General features: G+C 49.0%; 2 protein-coding genes across 4 annotated transcripts; one reads left to right on the forward strand and one right to left on the reverse strand.

Annotated features, from left to right (window-relative positions):
- Nucleotides 1-2,657: 2,657 nt before the first annotated feature.
- On the reverse strand, nucleotides 2,658-8,613 carry PRR3 (proline rich 3). Of its 3 annotated transcripts, XM_035030690.1 has the most exons (6): nucleotides 8,597-8,613; nucleotides 7,709-7,831; nucleotides 6,963-7,025; nucleotides 4,812-4,994; nucleotides 4,167-4,457; nucleotides 2,658-3,976 (listed from the first exon to the last, which is right to left on the reverse strand). In XM_035030690.1, exons 2-6 carry the CDS (start codon nucleotides 7,812-7,814, stop codon nucleotides 3,870-3,872), a joined length of 750 nt encoding a protein of 249 aa, XP_034886581.1. In that variant the 5' UTR covers nucleotides 7,815-7,831; nucleotides 8,597-8,613; the 3' UTR covers nucleotides 2,658-3,869. The 3 variants fall into 3 exon arrangements, with proteins under 3 accessions (XP_034886581.1, XP_034886580.1, XP_034886582.1); XM_035030689.1 differs by lacking the exon at nucleotides 8,597-8,613 and having other exon boundaries at nucleotides 7,709-8,033; XM_035030691.1 differs by lacking the exons at nucleotides 4,812-4,994; nucleotides 8,597-8,613 and having other exon boundaries at nucleotides 7,709-8,033.
- On the forward strand, nucleotides 8,374-16,157 carry GNL1 (G protein nucleolar 1 (putative)). Its single transcript, XM_035030688.1, has 13 exons — nucleotides 8,374-8,550; nucleotides 8,680-9,032; nucleotides 9,430-9,595; nucleotides 9,941-10,077; nucleotides 10,235-10,386; nucleotides 10,504-10,575; nucleotides 11,554-11,761; nucleotides 11,929-12,024; nucleotides 12,420-12,614; nucleotides 14,633-14,811; nucleotides 14,888-15,050; nucleotides 15,303-15,443; nucleotides 15,808-16,157. Exons 2-13 carry the CDS (start codon nucleotides 8,960-8,962, stop codon nucleotides 16,047-16,049), a joined length of 1,824 nt encoding a protein of 607 aa, XP_034886579.1. The 5' UTR covers nucleotides 8,374-8,550; nucleotides 8,680-8,959; the 3' UTR covers nucleotides 16,050-16,157.
- Nucleotides 16,158-16,620: the final 463 nt, after the last annotated feature.

The following is a 16,620-nucleotide window of genomic DNA, read 5'->3' on the forward strand; positions in this document are numbered from 1 at the left end:
CCCAACTTCTGCCCTAAGCTCCAGGCTCACAAATCCAACTGCTCATTGGACATCCTCTCTGAGATCTCTAATAAATATGTCAAATTAATATGTATAAAACCGAGCTCTTGTTTTTACTCCTTAACCCTTTGTCTCTTCCAGATTTCCCATCAAGAAATCACACCACCTTTCATTTAGTTACTTGGGCCCAAACTGAAAGGTCATTCTCTTTCTTCATTCCCCCTCATCAGCAAGCCATGTCTACTTCATTTATTCAAAAAATATATTTATTAAGCAAAGAGAAGACACTACACTCTGAGATATCTCCCCAACCCCCTCTGGCCAACCCTCCTCCATCTCCTTGTCGGTTTCATCCTCATTCTTACTTGGCCACCAAATGTCAGGCCTCCTCCAGGCTGTTCCTGGGCCCTCTCTTCTTCCCACTTGACATTCTCCTCTCAGGTGACTTCAGCAACGGATTCATCAGAGAGTTCTACCCAACCACCACATCCTATGTAGCCCCCGACCATTATTCTCTATACGGTACCTCATTTATTTCCTTCATATCATTAATCACAACCTGTAATTATTCATGTGTTCACTTTTGAGAAGAACAGCCCCTGACAACTGGAATTGGCCTGATTCTAACAGCTTGGCCATGGTGCTCAGGTTGAACATAACCTCACAGAACACCAATGTCAGCCAAGGCTACTGTGACTGTCATGAAGTATGACAAAGTTCATAATCTCTAAGCACAAAGACAAGGTCATTCTGCAAACACCATAAATATTAAATAGCCCCCTCTCCACTAAAATGATGGCTTTTTTTGACCAGCTATACTTTTAGCCATGTTTCATTTCTCCCTCCTTCTATATGAGATTATATTGCCCTCACTTCCTGATAGCACCCAACCCAGAACAATTTCGTTCCCTGAACCTTCCCCCCAAATCACCTAGCACAAACCCTAGTCCTGTCATTCCTAACCTCTTCTAGTGAGATAACCTCTGCGGAGTTAATATATCCAGTTGCTTGACTATGGGTGTGTTCCTGGTGGTCTTTGGCTGGAGGGCATTGACACTTTTAGTCTTACTCTCTACTGCACCCCGAAATTTTAGCAGAGGGGCTAATAGAGGATGTTCATCCTGTAAGTCCAGTATTTTGCTTAGCACATAGCTGCTTGAATAAAGATCACTTATCCAAGCTTCAGTGGCAGCCAGGAAGACTAGTTATTACAGTCAGTGGCATAAAGTTGAAGAGCTGTATTAGCTTTAAGGAAATTTCCTCCAAGACAGCTGGTGTCCTCTGCCCTTCCTGGTGCATACTGAGAATTGGAACATGGATAAGCTATCTTCACTTTCCAAACCATGAATAGGAGGATCTGACCCCAGTAATTGTGGAGCTGAAACCTGGGGGGAGGGGTTCTGAATACCTGAGGTAGTGGCCTGATACCTTGGGCTGTCTACCTCTCCAACTGTACGAAATAAACTTCTATTTTGCTTTAAGACTACCTTTGGTTTCTGTTACAACTGAACTTAAAAGCTGATAAACTGGGTCATAGTAGGTACTTAATAATCAATGTTTCCATGCTTATGGTTTAACTACCACCTATATTGTAAAACACTCAGATATGCAGAAGACATTTATGTCACTAGTTTTAATATGAATACCAAACCTGTATACCCACCTATTTTCTTTCTCCTATCGGAGATCTTAAAAGGCAGCTCAAACTCAGTTATTTCAAACAAATTCCTAGCATTGTTTTCTCCCTTTCTTTTTAAATGTTAGTTATGCAAGCCAGAACTACCCTGATAAACCTAAAATACTTTCATTTTGACCTATTTTCAAATATCTACTTTTCTCCTGTTCCACTACCCAAGTCTATACTATAACTCACCTGGACTACTGGTTACCTTTGAAGGCACTTCCAAGCCTGGTCAGCTCCATACACTGAGTCAATCTTGTTGAAAAACGAATCTAATCCATATCAACCTGCCTAAGACCCTTCAAAGGCTTTGGTATTAAGAAAAAGAACCAAATCTTTATGTTCTGCAAGGCCCTGAGTGGTTTCGCTCTTCTTCCTTCTGCCTCGTCTCCTACTCTTCCCATCTGCTAGCAAACACCTTAGCTTGGACTTTACTCTTCCACCTCAGGCCTCCTGCTTGTCCATCAGAGCTTGTCTCAGATGTCACCTTCCTAGTCTCCCTTTATTACCGACTCTCTTTTCATTATGTCTCACTTTTGACAGGTGTGACCTTACACATATTCATGATTTTTTGATAAACGTGTCTCCCCTGTAGATTTAAATTCACTGGTTTTAGTTCTGTTATTTCTAGTGTCTAATATATTGTCAGGGCCACATTCAAATCTACAAATATTTGTTGAAAGACCATTTTAGCCATTACAACTCCAAAAACATCAAACCTACAAACATGGGTAGAATATTAAAAAATTACTCCATGGATACTTGGCCTTTCCGTTCTCTAAAACCTTACTCTCGAACGTAATGCAGCCTGGTGTGTTTGATGCTTACAGGTTAATGGGACCTTGCTGGTTCCTTCAGACTGAAACTCAAGCTTTTCCTTTCTCCATCACCACTGTGTATGAACAAATGGAAGAATAAAGTGACTACAACAAGAACAGCCTTATCTGCACCTCCAGAGATGACTGGAACACAGGGATTGAAGAAAATGCTTGTTTCCACTGCATTTATTACTAATATAAAAAAATGTTAAAAAGAAAAAAAATTCATTCTCAGTTCTCCAACGGCTCTCATCCTTCCGTCTTGCCCACACAACTCCTGACCCATTTCCTCAGGGCCAGTTCAAAACCAAACCTGTTCACTGCCGTTTTCACAGAAAACAACCAGTGCCAGGGATGTAGGGAAGAAGGTTAGATGAGGGCGACAGTACTGTCCAGGTTCCACCCAAAGGTAGGCCGGGTGGAGATTCACAGAATTCAGACGAAAGGGCTGGTGGCCTCACAATGACATACTCTAACTAAAGTGGGCTGGAGAGGAAATAGGGTAGCCCGTCAGAGGCTTCAGAGGACATCTCATGGGCTTGTGTCAAACCCAGAAAAACCGACACCAGGAGAATGGGGAGACCAGGGAGGCAGTCTTGTGGAAAGTTTCACAATTCTCCCATGTTGGGAGGTGCGGAAAGTCTAGAGGGCACCAAGAGCCTCACTCATTTTGGCAGAAAAACTTACTCTAGTGTTGGGAAGTCACAAAGATGCCACGGACACTGAGAAAGGCTACGTATGAGGGGATGCACAGTTTCACAAAGCACAGTGATCACAGACCAGAGCGGTGGGGATCATGCTACGGATGTAGAAACTACAAAATCCAAAAGCAGGGAGAGTGGCCTTTCAGGGAGTAACTCTGCACCCGTCATCCATACTTGACCCCAGGTCAACCTGGTGAGTTTCACAGAGCAACTGGCAACTTCGGGGGTAGGGGCTGTCACATAAAAAGGACTTAAAACAAGCAGCTAGAAGAAGGGAATGGTAGGAAACTGCTCCAGGGCTCTCAGGAATCGAGGGCAGTACCGGGGGCTGGGTGGACAGATGCACAAGAAACAGCACCAAAGAGGTTTCCTGTTCAGCAGTCAGTTGGCGAGGGGGAAGAGGATCCAGGAGGGAGTTGAAGGGAGCAAAGATGGGGTCTTGAAGGCGAGTCTCTGGAGGCTGGATCAGAAGAAAGCCCACACACTGGGCACCAGTGATGAAACACAGCTCTGGACCCCAAATTGGGGAGGTGGCGGATGGGGGTGGGTGTCACTGACTGAGGGTGGTGGGTGGAACAGCCTCACAGTAGCCATCACAGGGCCACAGGGAAATATATGGCCGCTGGGTCAGAGGGCTCCTTCCAGCCTCGATGGGAAGGCACAGTCTCACAGAGGAGGTCCATTGACGCCTGGGTGGTAGAAGGCACAGAGGTCCTCATATCGACAGTGGCCCTTTTTGGCAAAGTGTCGGCAGACAGGGCGGTTGGATTTGTCTGTAAACAAGTGAAAATTGGTAAGTTTAAAATATAAGAAAGGAAACAAATGTAACAAAAAGCAGAGATAGAGAGGGCAGTCAGATTTTCTACTCCCTGCCATTTCCAGACATTTTAGAATGGTAGAGTCACAGGCATTCTGGGAGTGATGGATATTAAATGTGTATAGGCATTGAAAAATGGACCTCACCTTCCACAACTTGGGGGCCATCCTTGGGCGGGCAGGTATTTTTGATAAGAGACCAACTTTTGAGCCTTCGAGGATTTCTCTGCTCTTTGTGAAAGCCTCCCCTGGAAGGACCCCCATGGCCTGGTCCAGGAAAAGGAGGTTCAGTATTGGCCCCCCACCAACCACGACCATATGGGCCACACCTGGGGCCTAGGCCTCCCCGAATTGGGCCTCTGCCCCGGGGAGGAGGTGGGAGACTCAGCAGTGGTGGAATCATTGGTCCCCTTGATCCTGGAGGACCTCTGTGAAGAGCTGGAGAGAAAGAGAGAGAAAGAAAGACATGGAAAGGTGATCAGTGGCCAGCTTAATCCGGATAAGGAAGCCCTGTGTTTTTGTTTTTTTACTTTTTATTGAAGTACAATATACATACAGAAAAATACACCAGTTTTAAGTGTACAACTCAATTACCATCAAAGTAAACACACCTGTGTTTTTACCACCCAGGTGAAGGGATAGAGCCTTCTTATACTCGCAATTCCTCCCCCCCTTTGTGCCCCTCCTATCCCACTATTCCACCCTCCTCCCCAAAGGTAACCACTATCCTGACTTCTAGCACCATAGGTTAGTTTTTGCCTGTTTTTGAACTTCGCATAAATGGAATCATACAGTCTGCATTCTTTTCTGTCTGGCTCCTTTCGCTCAACATCGTGTTTGTGAGATTCATCCAGGTTGCCTGTAGCAGGAGTTCGTTCATTTTCATTGCAGTGTAGTATCCCATTGCATGCACACACAACAACTTATTTATCCATTCTACTGATGGTGGACATGTGGGTGGATTCCAGTTTGGGGCTATAACGAAAAATGCTGCTATGAACATTTTTATACATGTCTTTGTTACACATATGTATGCATTTCTGTTGAGTATAAACGTAGTAGAGGTATTGTTGGGTCCTAGGGTATATGTATGCTAAAGTTTAATGAAGTCAAACTTTCTTTTTTAAAGTGGCTGTACCAATTTACACTCCCACCGGCAATTGTTCCATAGTCTTGACAACACTTAGTATTGTCGATTTTTTTCATTTTTGCCACTCTGGAGAGGTTTTTTTTTTTAAATTGTGGAACATGTAACGTTAAATTTGTACATGTAATGTAACGTAAAATTTGCTGTCTTTTTTTTTTTTTAAAGCAAACTTTATGCCCAACGTGGGGCTCGACCTCACAACCCTGAGATCAACAGTGGCATGCTCTACTGAATGAGCCAGCCAGGTGCCAAAGATCTGCCATCTTAACTATTTTTAAGTGCATGTTTTAGTAGTGTGAAGTAAATTCTCATTGTTGTGAAACAGATCTTTAGAACTTTTCCATCTTGCAAAACTGAAACTCTATAGCTACTAAACAACTCTCCTTCTACCCCTCCACCCAGCTCCTAGTAACCACCATTCTACTTTGCTTCTATGAATTTGACTACTTTAAATACCTCATAAGTGGAATTATACATTTGTCTTTTTTTGATTGGCTTGTTTCATTTAGCAAGATGGCTTGAAGGTTCATCCATGCTGTAGCATGTGACAAGATTCCATTCCCTTTGGGGGCTGTATAATATTCCGTTGTATGAATATATATATATATGTATTTTGTTTATTCATCTGTCAATGAACATCTGGGTTGCTTCCATTTCTTGGCTATTGTGAATAGTGCTGTTATGAATATGAGTGTGCAAGTATCTCTTCAAGATCCTGCTTTCCATTCTTTTGGACATATACCCAGAAGTGGGAATGCTGGATCATGTGGTAGTTCTAGTTCTAATTTTTTTTGAGGAAACTCCGTAGTGTTTTCCATAGAATTGCACCATTTTACAATCTCACCAACATGCACAAGGGTCTTAAGTGTTATGTTTTCGTCTTGTGATTATTTAACAACTAATGATACTGAGTTCTTGTTCACATGTTCTTAGTCATTTAGATCTGTTTTTGAGAGAGTTCTGATACTTTGCCCATTTTTCTAACAGGTTGTCTAAAAGAGTCCTGTGTATATCCTAGATACAAGCTCTTTATCGGTTCTATTTATTGCAAATATTTTCTATTCTATGACTTCCTATTAATTTCTTAATGGTGTCATTTGATTAATAAAAGTTTAATGTAGTTCAGTTTATCAATCTTTATAATGTTTCTGGTCTGTTTAGGAACTCCTATCTCCTCTAAGACCATGAAAATATTTTTCTTTACCTTTAACACTTAGATCTACAGTTCACTTGGAGTTGATGTTTACATACAATATGAATAGGAGGTCAGAATTCATCCCCCCCCCCGTGAATATCCAATTAATCCAGCATCATTTACTGAAATGACCACTATTTCAGCTCCATCTTCATCATAAATGAGGTGTCTACGTATGTGCAGGCCTGTTACTGGACTTTTTGTACCGGGCTATTGACTTTTAGGTCTGTTGTTGTGCCAATACCACACCATAGCTAATATAGGTCTACAGTAAATAGTGATATTCAGGGTAAGTCCTCCTACTTCAAGATTGTATTTGCAGTCTCTCAGCCTGATCCTTTGCATTTCCATGTAATAACACAGAATGCTTATTTCCATTATAGGGATTGTAACTGGAAATGCATTGAATCTATAGATCATTTTGGGAATAAGTGACATTTGTATAACATTGAGCTTTCCAATCTGTGAATATATAACATCTCTCCATTCATTTCTGTACAGAATCCCTGATCTTCTGGTTTTAAGTCCTCCTGGGTTTTAGTCCTTCCGTTGCTCCCTTCTCCAGGACCTAATCAAAGATTCAGAGCCCCCTCATCCTCACCTGACTTGGGGTCACCAGGCTTTCCATTGGCCATGGGGGGAGGGCCCAGAAGGCTGGGTGGTCCTAAGAGTAGATATGAAAGTATAGTCATCAGAATGAACTAACGTACCGATGATCCTCTTATGTTTTTTTACTACTCATTTCTTAATTCAATCAGTAAAGCCAGATACATTCTCAGCAGTGTTACAAGTTCTCAGGCAAATCTCCCTGCCCTTTCCTCAAAAAAGCGTTTCTAGTTTGAAAAAAAAAAAAAGATAATGCGGGAAGGGTATCTTTCTCTTTCCCTTACATAGTTGCTACCCAAAACATCCCAGGTGATTCCAGAAGTAATCCAATCCCTCTCTTTAACTGCTGGCCAGTCAGAACGATCTCCCCCGCCCCAGAGTAGTTTAGGGAAGGCAGCACTTCTACCTTCCCCGTGCAAGTCTGGTAACAAATTGTTATCCTAGTCATCGCAATCTGCAACCTCTAGGGCCCCCTCTCCCTTGGCGTTCTGCGACTGCGCACACGAGCTCTTTATCCTCTCCTCCCCTGCCTTCTTCAGAAAGGTTAGAGGCCGGATCGAAGTTGAGGGGTCAAGGAAGAGAACTCGCTCAGGGTTCCACACCGGACAGCCTCCTATCCCCGCCCCAGCGCTTGCGCCCTTCCTCCTTCCGTTAGAGCCCCCTCCCCCGCACCTTTTCAGACCTTAACCCCTCGCCTCGGCCAGCTGACAGGCATGTGCACACCCCTCCCGAGCTCCTCACCGATAGGACTCCCATCCTCCTCGTCTCCAGTCTCTTCCCGCTCTGGCAGCGGGGGCTGCTGCGGTGGCGGCGGCTGCTGCTGATTCTGCTTCTTTCGTTTCGGCATCGTGGTTGCGGCAATGGCTGCAGCGGGATTTGGAGGGCAGTGAGGAAGGGGCACGCTGGGATTCTATTTCCGCTTCCGGGGGGTGAATGGAAAGGCTGAGGCTCCCGCCATTTCACTTCCGGAAGGCTCCGAGGAGCTTTTGTGCGGCTCATTCTCTCATAAAACGCCTCCCTCGGTCTCTGCCAGGCACAGAGGCAGTCTCAAGCCTTCTTTTTGTTGCGTTCCTATAAATGCTTTGAAGAATTCCTCTCTTATCCCCTCTCTGAAAAAAAACCCCACAACCGGCTCCTCATTGTGTGCCATAGAGTCCATAGGCTCTCGGGCCAGAAGACCTGAGAGAGCTGTCGCCCCTTAAGATCGCCACATCCGGTTCCCGGTTACTATGGTAACGGCTGCAGTCACAACTTCATGCCCTCTGACCTCTCTCCAAAAATCCTTGTCCCACCTGGATTTCCTTCCTCGCCTGCGCTTGCCTTTATGATCTGTAAACCTGCTCCTTATCGCTCCCACAAGGAATTTGGGTCCCAGGACTCTTCAGACCGCTACCCGCCCCTCGAGACGTCTGACCCCGCCCCCAGCGTAGACGAGCAACTGGACTTCATTCCCGGGACGCGCAGTCCCGTCTTTCCATTAGGGTCAAGCCCGGGGTGGGGGTGGGTAGAGCAGGTTCAGCGCATCCCCGCTCCTCTTTCTCCCAGGTGGTAGGACCCGCCCTCCGCTCCACCGCCCCCTCCAGGTGAGTGGTAGCTTCCCCCCCAGCGCGAAAGGTAGTGGTGACACACGTTCCCCCCTCCTCCGAACGCGAGTTGGTAGCGTCCGTGACGAAGTTAGCTTGATCCTCCCACGCGCGCCTCCTTCCTCGCAGCTGCTGCGCCCTCTCCGTGCCACTGACTCTCACGTGCGGGTAGCCCACCCCGCATCCTCGTCTCGCCTCGCTCCCAGAAGGAAGTGGCCGTATTTCCTTCGCCTTCACCCAGGCAACGGGGGGGCAAATCGGCCAGGCCCGCCCGCTGACGTCACCTCATAGCCCCGCCCCTCTAGGGTCCCAGGCCTTTGCGGCGGGGGTTGCCCGGGGGGGTGGGGGGGGGAGTCAGTTGAGGCGGCGGGAGCTCGGCGGCGGGTGGGCCAGGTGACTGGTCCGGGCCATGCCGAGAAAGAAGCCCTTCAGCGTGAAGCAAAAGAAGAAGCAGTTGCAGGACAAGCGGGAGCGGAAGCGAGGTCAGTGCGGTAGCGAGGGGAGGGGGCGGGGCTCGGGCTCCCGCACCTCTGGAAGGAGGGGTGTGCCCGCCGCATCCCTGCGGGGCATAGGAGTGGGTGTTGGCCGCGTGCCGACGATCGGGGTTCTCTCACCCCAGTCTCCCTGGAAGGGGTGGGAAAGGATGGAGAATTGGGGGAGGGGAATCCCTCCAGCTCGAACGGGGCGCCATCCCCGCAAGTCCCTGGAGGAGGAATGACTCCCCCCCAACGCACATCCGGTAGGGTCTTGGGCAGGATGGTGGAAGGATCGGGCCTCAACAGAAGTGGGGTGGTGTGAGGGGAAGCACACAGACCGGGGAGGGGGTCTTACGGCCCCTTAGAGCCGTCCCATATTGGCGTCACCGCCTCCTCCCCGCAGGGCTTCAAGATGGGCTGCGATCCAGTTCCAACAGCCGCAGCGGGAGCCGGGAGCGGCGGGAGGAGCAGACCGACACCTCGGACGGGGAATCTGTGACCCATCAAATCCGCAGGCTCAACCAGCAGCCTTCCCAGGGGCTGGGTCCTCGAAGCTATGACCCAAATCGGTGAGAGCAGGCAGGGGGCGCTGGCCGGGGCATCCCCGCCTACCCGGAAGTGAGAGTGTTGGGGGGAAAAGCTGGCTGCTGCTGGTGGAGGAGGAGGGACTGGGATGCCGAGTCTCCGCAGGCAGCTGGCTCACTGGAGCGGGCCACAATCCTCCCTACCGGAGGGGCTGGAGAGAGTTCTTGGCTTTTAAAAGGGCGAGGTTTAGGGGAAGGCCGAGTGTTGCGGGAGAGGTACTGGAGGGAGAGTCGACTGAGAGGAGACTTGAAAAGTCTGGAGAGAAAGCTCTACGGAGGGGAGTTTGTGGCCACGGGATTGCAAGAAATGCTGGGTCCCTGTCCCATTAGATACCGGCTGCATTTTGAGCGAGATAGCCGCGAGGAGGTGGAAAGGAGAAAGAGGGCAGCCCGCGAGCAAGTGCTACAGCCGGGCGGTGCTGAGCTGCTGGAGCTGGACATCCGGGAGGTCTATCAGCCTGGCTCAGGTGAGAGCTCAACACCTGGATGTTTGGGAGAGGCAATGGGCTGGGGGAAGGAGGTTGGAGGAGGAAAAGCTGACTGTGAGGGGTGAGAGGTCTGGGATCCACTCTTGAGCCCTGAAACTATTCTCAGACTTACTTGGACTTTTTCTTAACTTCCCAGTCCTGGACTTTCCCCGACGTCCTCCTTGGAGCTATGAGATGTCCAAAGAGCAGCTAATGAGCCAGGAGGAACGGAGCTTCCAGGAGTATCTTGGGAAGATTCATGGGGCTTACACCTCTGAGAAACTCAGCTACTTTGAACATAATCTGGAGGTGAGAATGGAATGGGGACAGGAGTTGGGCATAGTGACCTTTGGTCCAGTTGGTCTGGGGTCAGTCAGGAGAGGAATTCTGGACTTAGGTACTCTTCCACTGATCTTGTCTTTTCAGACATGGAGGCAGCTGTGGCGTGTGTTGGAGATGTCTGACATTATTCTGCTTATCACTGATACCCGACATCCAGTGAGTACTCGGGATGAGGGTGACAAGGGGGATGGGGGAGGAAGATTCTTATGGGGTAAAGGGCAGAGGCAGGAGTTGGGAGATGGAGAGGTATCTTTCTTTTTTAGTCTTCTCTACCTCATAGTGATGTCTGCAGTGAGGAACTCAGTCCTTCATTCATCAGTGTCACAGCTTGTCACTCCTGCTCTGGTTAACAGACTCTCTTCTTTACTTCCTTTGATAAAGAACTAGGTATCCCGTTTTCATTCCACCACAGCTAAACCAATAGAAAGTTCTAGTGTGGTGCTCCCCGGGATTCTGTGAAGGCAGCTGGGGGCTTCCCCTGCCCCGCCACATCAGTCACTACAGAGCTCAGCCTTACATGGAAGGCTAGGATAGTGGTTAAGGCTCTAAACTTGGCTGCTGGGCAACCCTTGTGTTAACCTGGCTTTGCCACTCCGTTGCTGTCCTCTAGTGGGAAAAAGAGAGGTCTCTGGGGACATTTAGGTTGGAAGTCCTTAACGGCACGTATACATGCCCTCGTGCACATACAGACATGTGTGTGCTCACACGCACTCACACAGCCACACATGCTCATCACAAGCCTGCAGACATGTGCATGAGTATATGTGCATGTATATACATGCAGATCATTGTGTGCACACAAAAACAGGTATTAAGTTTTATCCCAACCCCCACCCCCATGCCTGACCCCAACCTTTACGCCAGTGTGCTAGGTATCACTGTTTCCTTGTCCTGTTTTTGGCTCATTTCTATCCCTAATCAGGACCTGTAAGAAGTCCCCCAGAGACAGATGCACAGGTATTGCTTACTGCTACTTTATTTTTCTAGTTCAGTTTTGCTGATTTACCCTTTTGCCCCAGAATCCGCTACCACCAGAGTCTTGTCTCTGAGTGGTGCCTGGTGAGTGGGGAGCTGGAGGCAGAGAACTCTGCGTTGACCTCTGATTGCTCCCTCCTCTCACCAACCCTGTCCCAGGTTGTGAATTTCCCACCAGCACTTTACGAGTACGTGACTGGAGAACTTGGGTTGGCCTTGATCTTGGTCCTGAACAAGGTGGATCTAGCCCCACCGGCTCTCGTGGTTGCCTGGAAGCATTATTTTCACCAACACTATCCCCAGCTCCACATAGTCCTTTTTACCTCTTTCCCTCGGGACCCCCGCACCCCAGAGGACCCCAGTAGCGGTGAGTGGGCAATGAAGAAGGCAGCATGGGAGAGGTGGGGTGGCAGGGGACAACAGGGAGAACAGAGAGCCTCGTTGACAAAGGAGTACCTGATCTTGGGCCTAAGGGTGGTGGGTGAGATGGGGTGCATAAGCCCATGCACTAACACTTGTGCCCTCTGATCTCAGTTTTGAAGAAGAGTCGGAGGCGGGGGAGAGGTTGGACTCGGGCCCTGGGGCCAGAGCAGTTGCTGAGAGCCTGTGAAGCCATCACTGCAGGGAAAGGTATATACTCTTAGAGGGGAGCTGTGGAAGGATTTGGGGGTGACCCAAGGCCTGGAGTCATTTTGCTTACCTTCCCTGAAGTTCGTCCTTTCTATTGTGGATGTAGGTGAGCAGCCAGGGGGAGGGATAGAAGAGGGAGCAAACTGACTTGGTGGCAACAAAGGCAGCAGATAGGCAGGAGCCCCAGTGGTCTGTTGCCTTCAGTCTTCCCAGTATTTTTCTGGAACTCAAAAATTCACATGATTTCTGGGTGGGGTCAAGTGAAGGCTAGGGAGAATCTGTCATGTAGGTTGGCACTTTCCAACTCCAGAGGGTGCCAGTTAGATCAGCTGTGCAGTGCATAGAACTCTATGGGCCCTGGGGAGAACCTTCCTCATCTTCTCCTTCCCTGACAGTGGATTTGAGCAGCTGGCGGGAGAAGATTGCCCGAGATGTGGCAGGGGCCACCTGGGGAAATGGCTCTGGGGAGGAGGAGGAAGAGGAGGATGGACCTGCAGTCCTGGTGGAGCAGCAGACTGACTCAGCGATGGAGCCGACCGGCCCAACCCGGGAGCGCTACAAAGATGGGGTGGTGACCATCGGCTGTGTGGGTAAGGAAGTGGTGGCCCATGCATGGCGGCCTCCTCTGAAGTACAGAATTTCAGAAAAGGAAAGTGTCGGCAATAGTGGAAAGATCCTGGCACCCTTGAGTTAAATTCGGGCTTTTCTTAGCTCTATACTGATTTTGAGCAAGTTATTTACTCACTCTGAGTCTTAGTTATTTTGATTTTTAGAATGAGGATGCTGATACCCAATTAGAAGAACAGATGTGAGGAATGAAGAGAATAGCATAGGGATAGCCTATGATGACTGACCAATAGTGTTAATAGTAATAATCACAATTGTTAAAATTTAATATTTACATGGTGCTTACCAAGTACCAGGCGTTGTTCTAAATGACATATGTCTTAACTGTTCCATGGTATTCATCAATTTGTAGTAGAGAAATCACTAAGTCCTAGCAGGAGCTTAGTTAGCATTAGTATCTTTCTGAGACTTATCCCTTTAAGTCTATCGTCAAGGAGAATCTTCCCTGAATTAAGAGCCTTGTCCCTGCTCTTGGTGGGGAAGAAAGGAATGTATGATTAGGGCCCAGGGCCTCTTTCCTTTGTTGGTGGGAGAGGTAAGAAGGGACTTGGGCAAAGTTGTGGCATCTGAGGTGATAGGGGAATCAAATTAAGGAGAGTAGAGTAGTTAGTTGGGCTCCTTGGAAACGCTCCTGACTTTAGTCTTCTTTTTGTCCTGGGAACAACCTACCTGACTGCTGACAGATGGCACCCTTTCCAGTCCTTTCCTCCTGCTTCTCCCTGGCAAGGGTGGGAGGTGGGGTGTCCACTCTTTCAAGCATCTGCAGTAATTTCTCTGTGTTCAGTTATGTAAGGGAGAGCATTTTCTGTGGCACAGGCAGTCCTGAGCTTAGATTTACTTCTAGTTATCGGCAAATATTTACTAAGTGCCAGGGGGTGTTCCAGGAGCACATTAAGCTGCCATGAAAGTCCCTACTATCACAGAGCTTATTGCCTTGGAAGTGAATTGATTCATGATTTGAAATCATATTATTTAGGGGCAATGAAAGGGAGTAGAGAGTGACCTAGAGAGGAGGGTTCTCATGGAAAGCCCCCTCTGGGAAGAACCCGGGATGTTGAGAGGAAGTAGCCATTTGGAGATAGGGGCAAAGGGCCTTCCAGGCCAAGGGATCAGTAAATGAAAAGATCTTGATGTGGGAGCGACCTTGGTGATTATGGGACAAGCCAGAGTGTCAGAGCATTGGGAGATGGGAGCCATGGGAATAAGTAAGATGGAGAAGAGGGGCAGGACTTGGGAGTTCATGGTCTGTGAAAGGGGCTGGCTGTAGAGCTGGGTCATGGTATCTCAGTTGGGTAAGAAGGGAAGTGAGGACATGAGTCCTGTATGGAATAGTGAAGATTTATTGGAACTGAGGAACAGAATAAGTGAGCTGGAATGATAGGATATCAGGGCAGAGAGTGGTGCTTGCAGTTGAGATTTTGGAGGTGTGAATTGACCAGATCCAGGGTATGACCATGGCAGTGGGTAGTTGGAAATGACCTTTGGAAGATAGATGCTGGCACTGAGAGGCCAGGGTGCTAAACAGGCCACCTGTGCAGATACCAAAGTCACCCAGAGTGATGGAGGTGGTCCTGAAGAGAGTGGCAGTGAGCCTCAAGGGTTTCCAGTCTTTTCCCTGGAGAAGTTCCGATGATTATGAGCTGCATGTCTCACTTGTATTGGGCATTTAGTGTACTGCAGGCACTGAACCACACAGTCGTATTTAATCCTGACCACTTTGAGCTTGAAGGTATCTGCACTTGTAAAATGAGGAAACAGAGGCTCAGAAAATGAAGTAAATTGCTTTGAGGTTACAAAACTGATAAGTGGAGAGGCCAGGATTCAGCCCTGGTGGCCCAGAGTCTGATTTGAAATTTGCAGGGTTATACTGCTTCCTTAATTTCTGTGCCTTACTTCCCTTTTTATCTATGGCTACAGTACTGCATCCTGCCTGTCGCAGAGTAGGGAACTGTCCAATGTTAATTTTTCTTGCCTTCCTTAGGTTTCCCCAATGTGGGCAAGTCCTCTCTGATCAACGGGCTGGTGGGCAGGAAGGTTGTGAGTGTCTCCAGAACTCCTGGCCACACCAGATATTTTCAGACCTACTTTCTCACCCCCTCTGTGAAGCTCTGTGACTGCCCTGGCCTCATATTCCCATCCCTTCTGCCCAGGCAGTTACAGGTATGAGGGCAGAGGGGGCAGGGAGGGAGAAGAGGCAGGAGGTCAGGAACAGACTGAGCATTTTGTTTCCCCTCAGGTTCTGGCAGGGATCTACCCCATTGCCCAAATCCAGGAGCCATACACTGCCGTGGGCTACCTGGCCTCTCGAATCCCTGTGCAGGTCCTGCTCCGCCTGCGCCACCCAGAGGCCAAGGATCCCTCAGCGGAACACCCCTGGTGTGCCTGGGACATCTGTGAAGGTGGGCTCCATGTTCCTGGTTTCCCCTCCCCTTACCCTGAACCCTGCCCTATCTCCTCACCGCTCCTCAGAGGTTCTGCCATTGGTGAAGCACCTGGCTACTCATGCCTGGATTTCTGTCGGGGGGCCTGCAAGATCAGTGGCCTGGGATGTTCTTGGAGAAAACTGGAAGAGCTGTGTTATGGGAATGGGGTGGTGGTGACTGGGCCCAGTTAATGGCTTCCCTCCCCACTATTGTCTTCTCTCTCTCCAGCCTGGGCAGAGAAGCGTGGTTATAAGACAGCTAAGGCAGCGCGGAACGATGTGTACAGAGCAGCCAATAGCCTCCTACGGCTGGCACTGGACGGCCGCCTCAGCCTGTGTTTTCATCCCCCGGGCTACAGTGAACAGAAAGGTCAGACAGCCAGTGTTCTTGTGCTATACTGTAGGCAGAAGGGTGTGGGCTTTGTGGCCACACAGAACGAGGGTCAGGCCTGGATTCTGTACCTGTCGGCCAACTCTGTGTTCCTAAGCGTCTTTGAGACAGTTTCCTGATCCGCAAAGGCAGGGTGGTAGTTGCCCCCTGGTCAGGCGGCGGTGGAGAGCTCATGTAGGCGGAGCTGCTGCTCAGTGCCTAGCACCTGGGAGTCTGAATGAATGAATGGGCGAATGCTGGCGGCTGCAAAACCAATTGTTACTCTTAGTCTTTGCCTCTGCCCCACCTTTCTTTGGCTTTAGTTCCTTGCTTAAAACTTTCCTTTCTTGTTTTGGTTCCCCAGGCACCTGGGAGTCCCATCCGGAGACCACAGAGCTGGTGGTTTTGCAGGGCAGGGTGGGGCCAGCAGGTGACGAGGAGGAGGAGGAAGAAGAAGAGCTGAGCAGCTCCTGTGAGGAGGAGGGAGAGGAGGACCGGGATGCGGATGAGGAGGGGGAAGGGGATGAGGACACCCCAACTTCAGCTCCAGGGTCCAGCCTGGCTGCCCGAAACCCTTATGCCCTACTGGGAGAGGACGAGTGCTGAGTCCCTACCCTGCTCCATCTGCTCCACCCAGCGTCTCTGCTTTTGGACTGACCTGGGGGTACCTCCCCTCTGCTGCCCCAGTTGTGAATAAAGATTGTCTGCTTTGTAGCCCCTTCCCCGAATGGACTGAGGTGAGAGCGGCTGTTTTAGCCACCAGCTGTGGGACGCCTCTCTCCTCTTCTTTCTTTCCCCTCTTGGGGAAGGAAGAGTTCTCTTAGGGGTTAATTCACTGGGTTGTAAGGCCCTGAAATCCACTGTCTCTGCTCACTCTCCCACTCTGCACCGTATGAATCCCATTATCAACATGGGGAGGGTAAGTCACTTCAGGCTTTGAGGCCTGGTCTGAATCCAACCCTCTTTCGGAGTTTGTGCCATTCCTTCTCTCTTGTGTGCCCCCCTGCTGCTAGACCTGGGTCTACTAAGGTCTACTAGTAAGGAGCTTTTTGGAGCAGAAGTGATAAGAGGTGTGACAAGCTGATGTCTCCGTGTGAGCTTCTTATAGGATTTATTCAAATTCAACAAATACTTATCAAGGACCAACTGTGTGTCTGGATCTCTGCTAAGCACTGAG

Source organism: Mirounga leonina, unplaced genomic scaffold (assembly GCF_011800145.1).
Source record: "Mirounga leonina isolate KUSES-001 unplaced genomic scaffold, KU_Mleo_1.0 Mir_366, whole genome shotgun sequence".
Lineage (NCBI taxonomy): Eukaryota > Metazoa > Chordata > Mammalia > Carnivora > Phocidae > Mirounga > Mirounga leonina.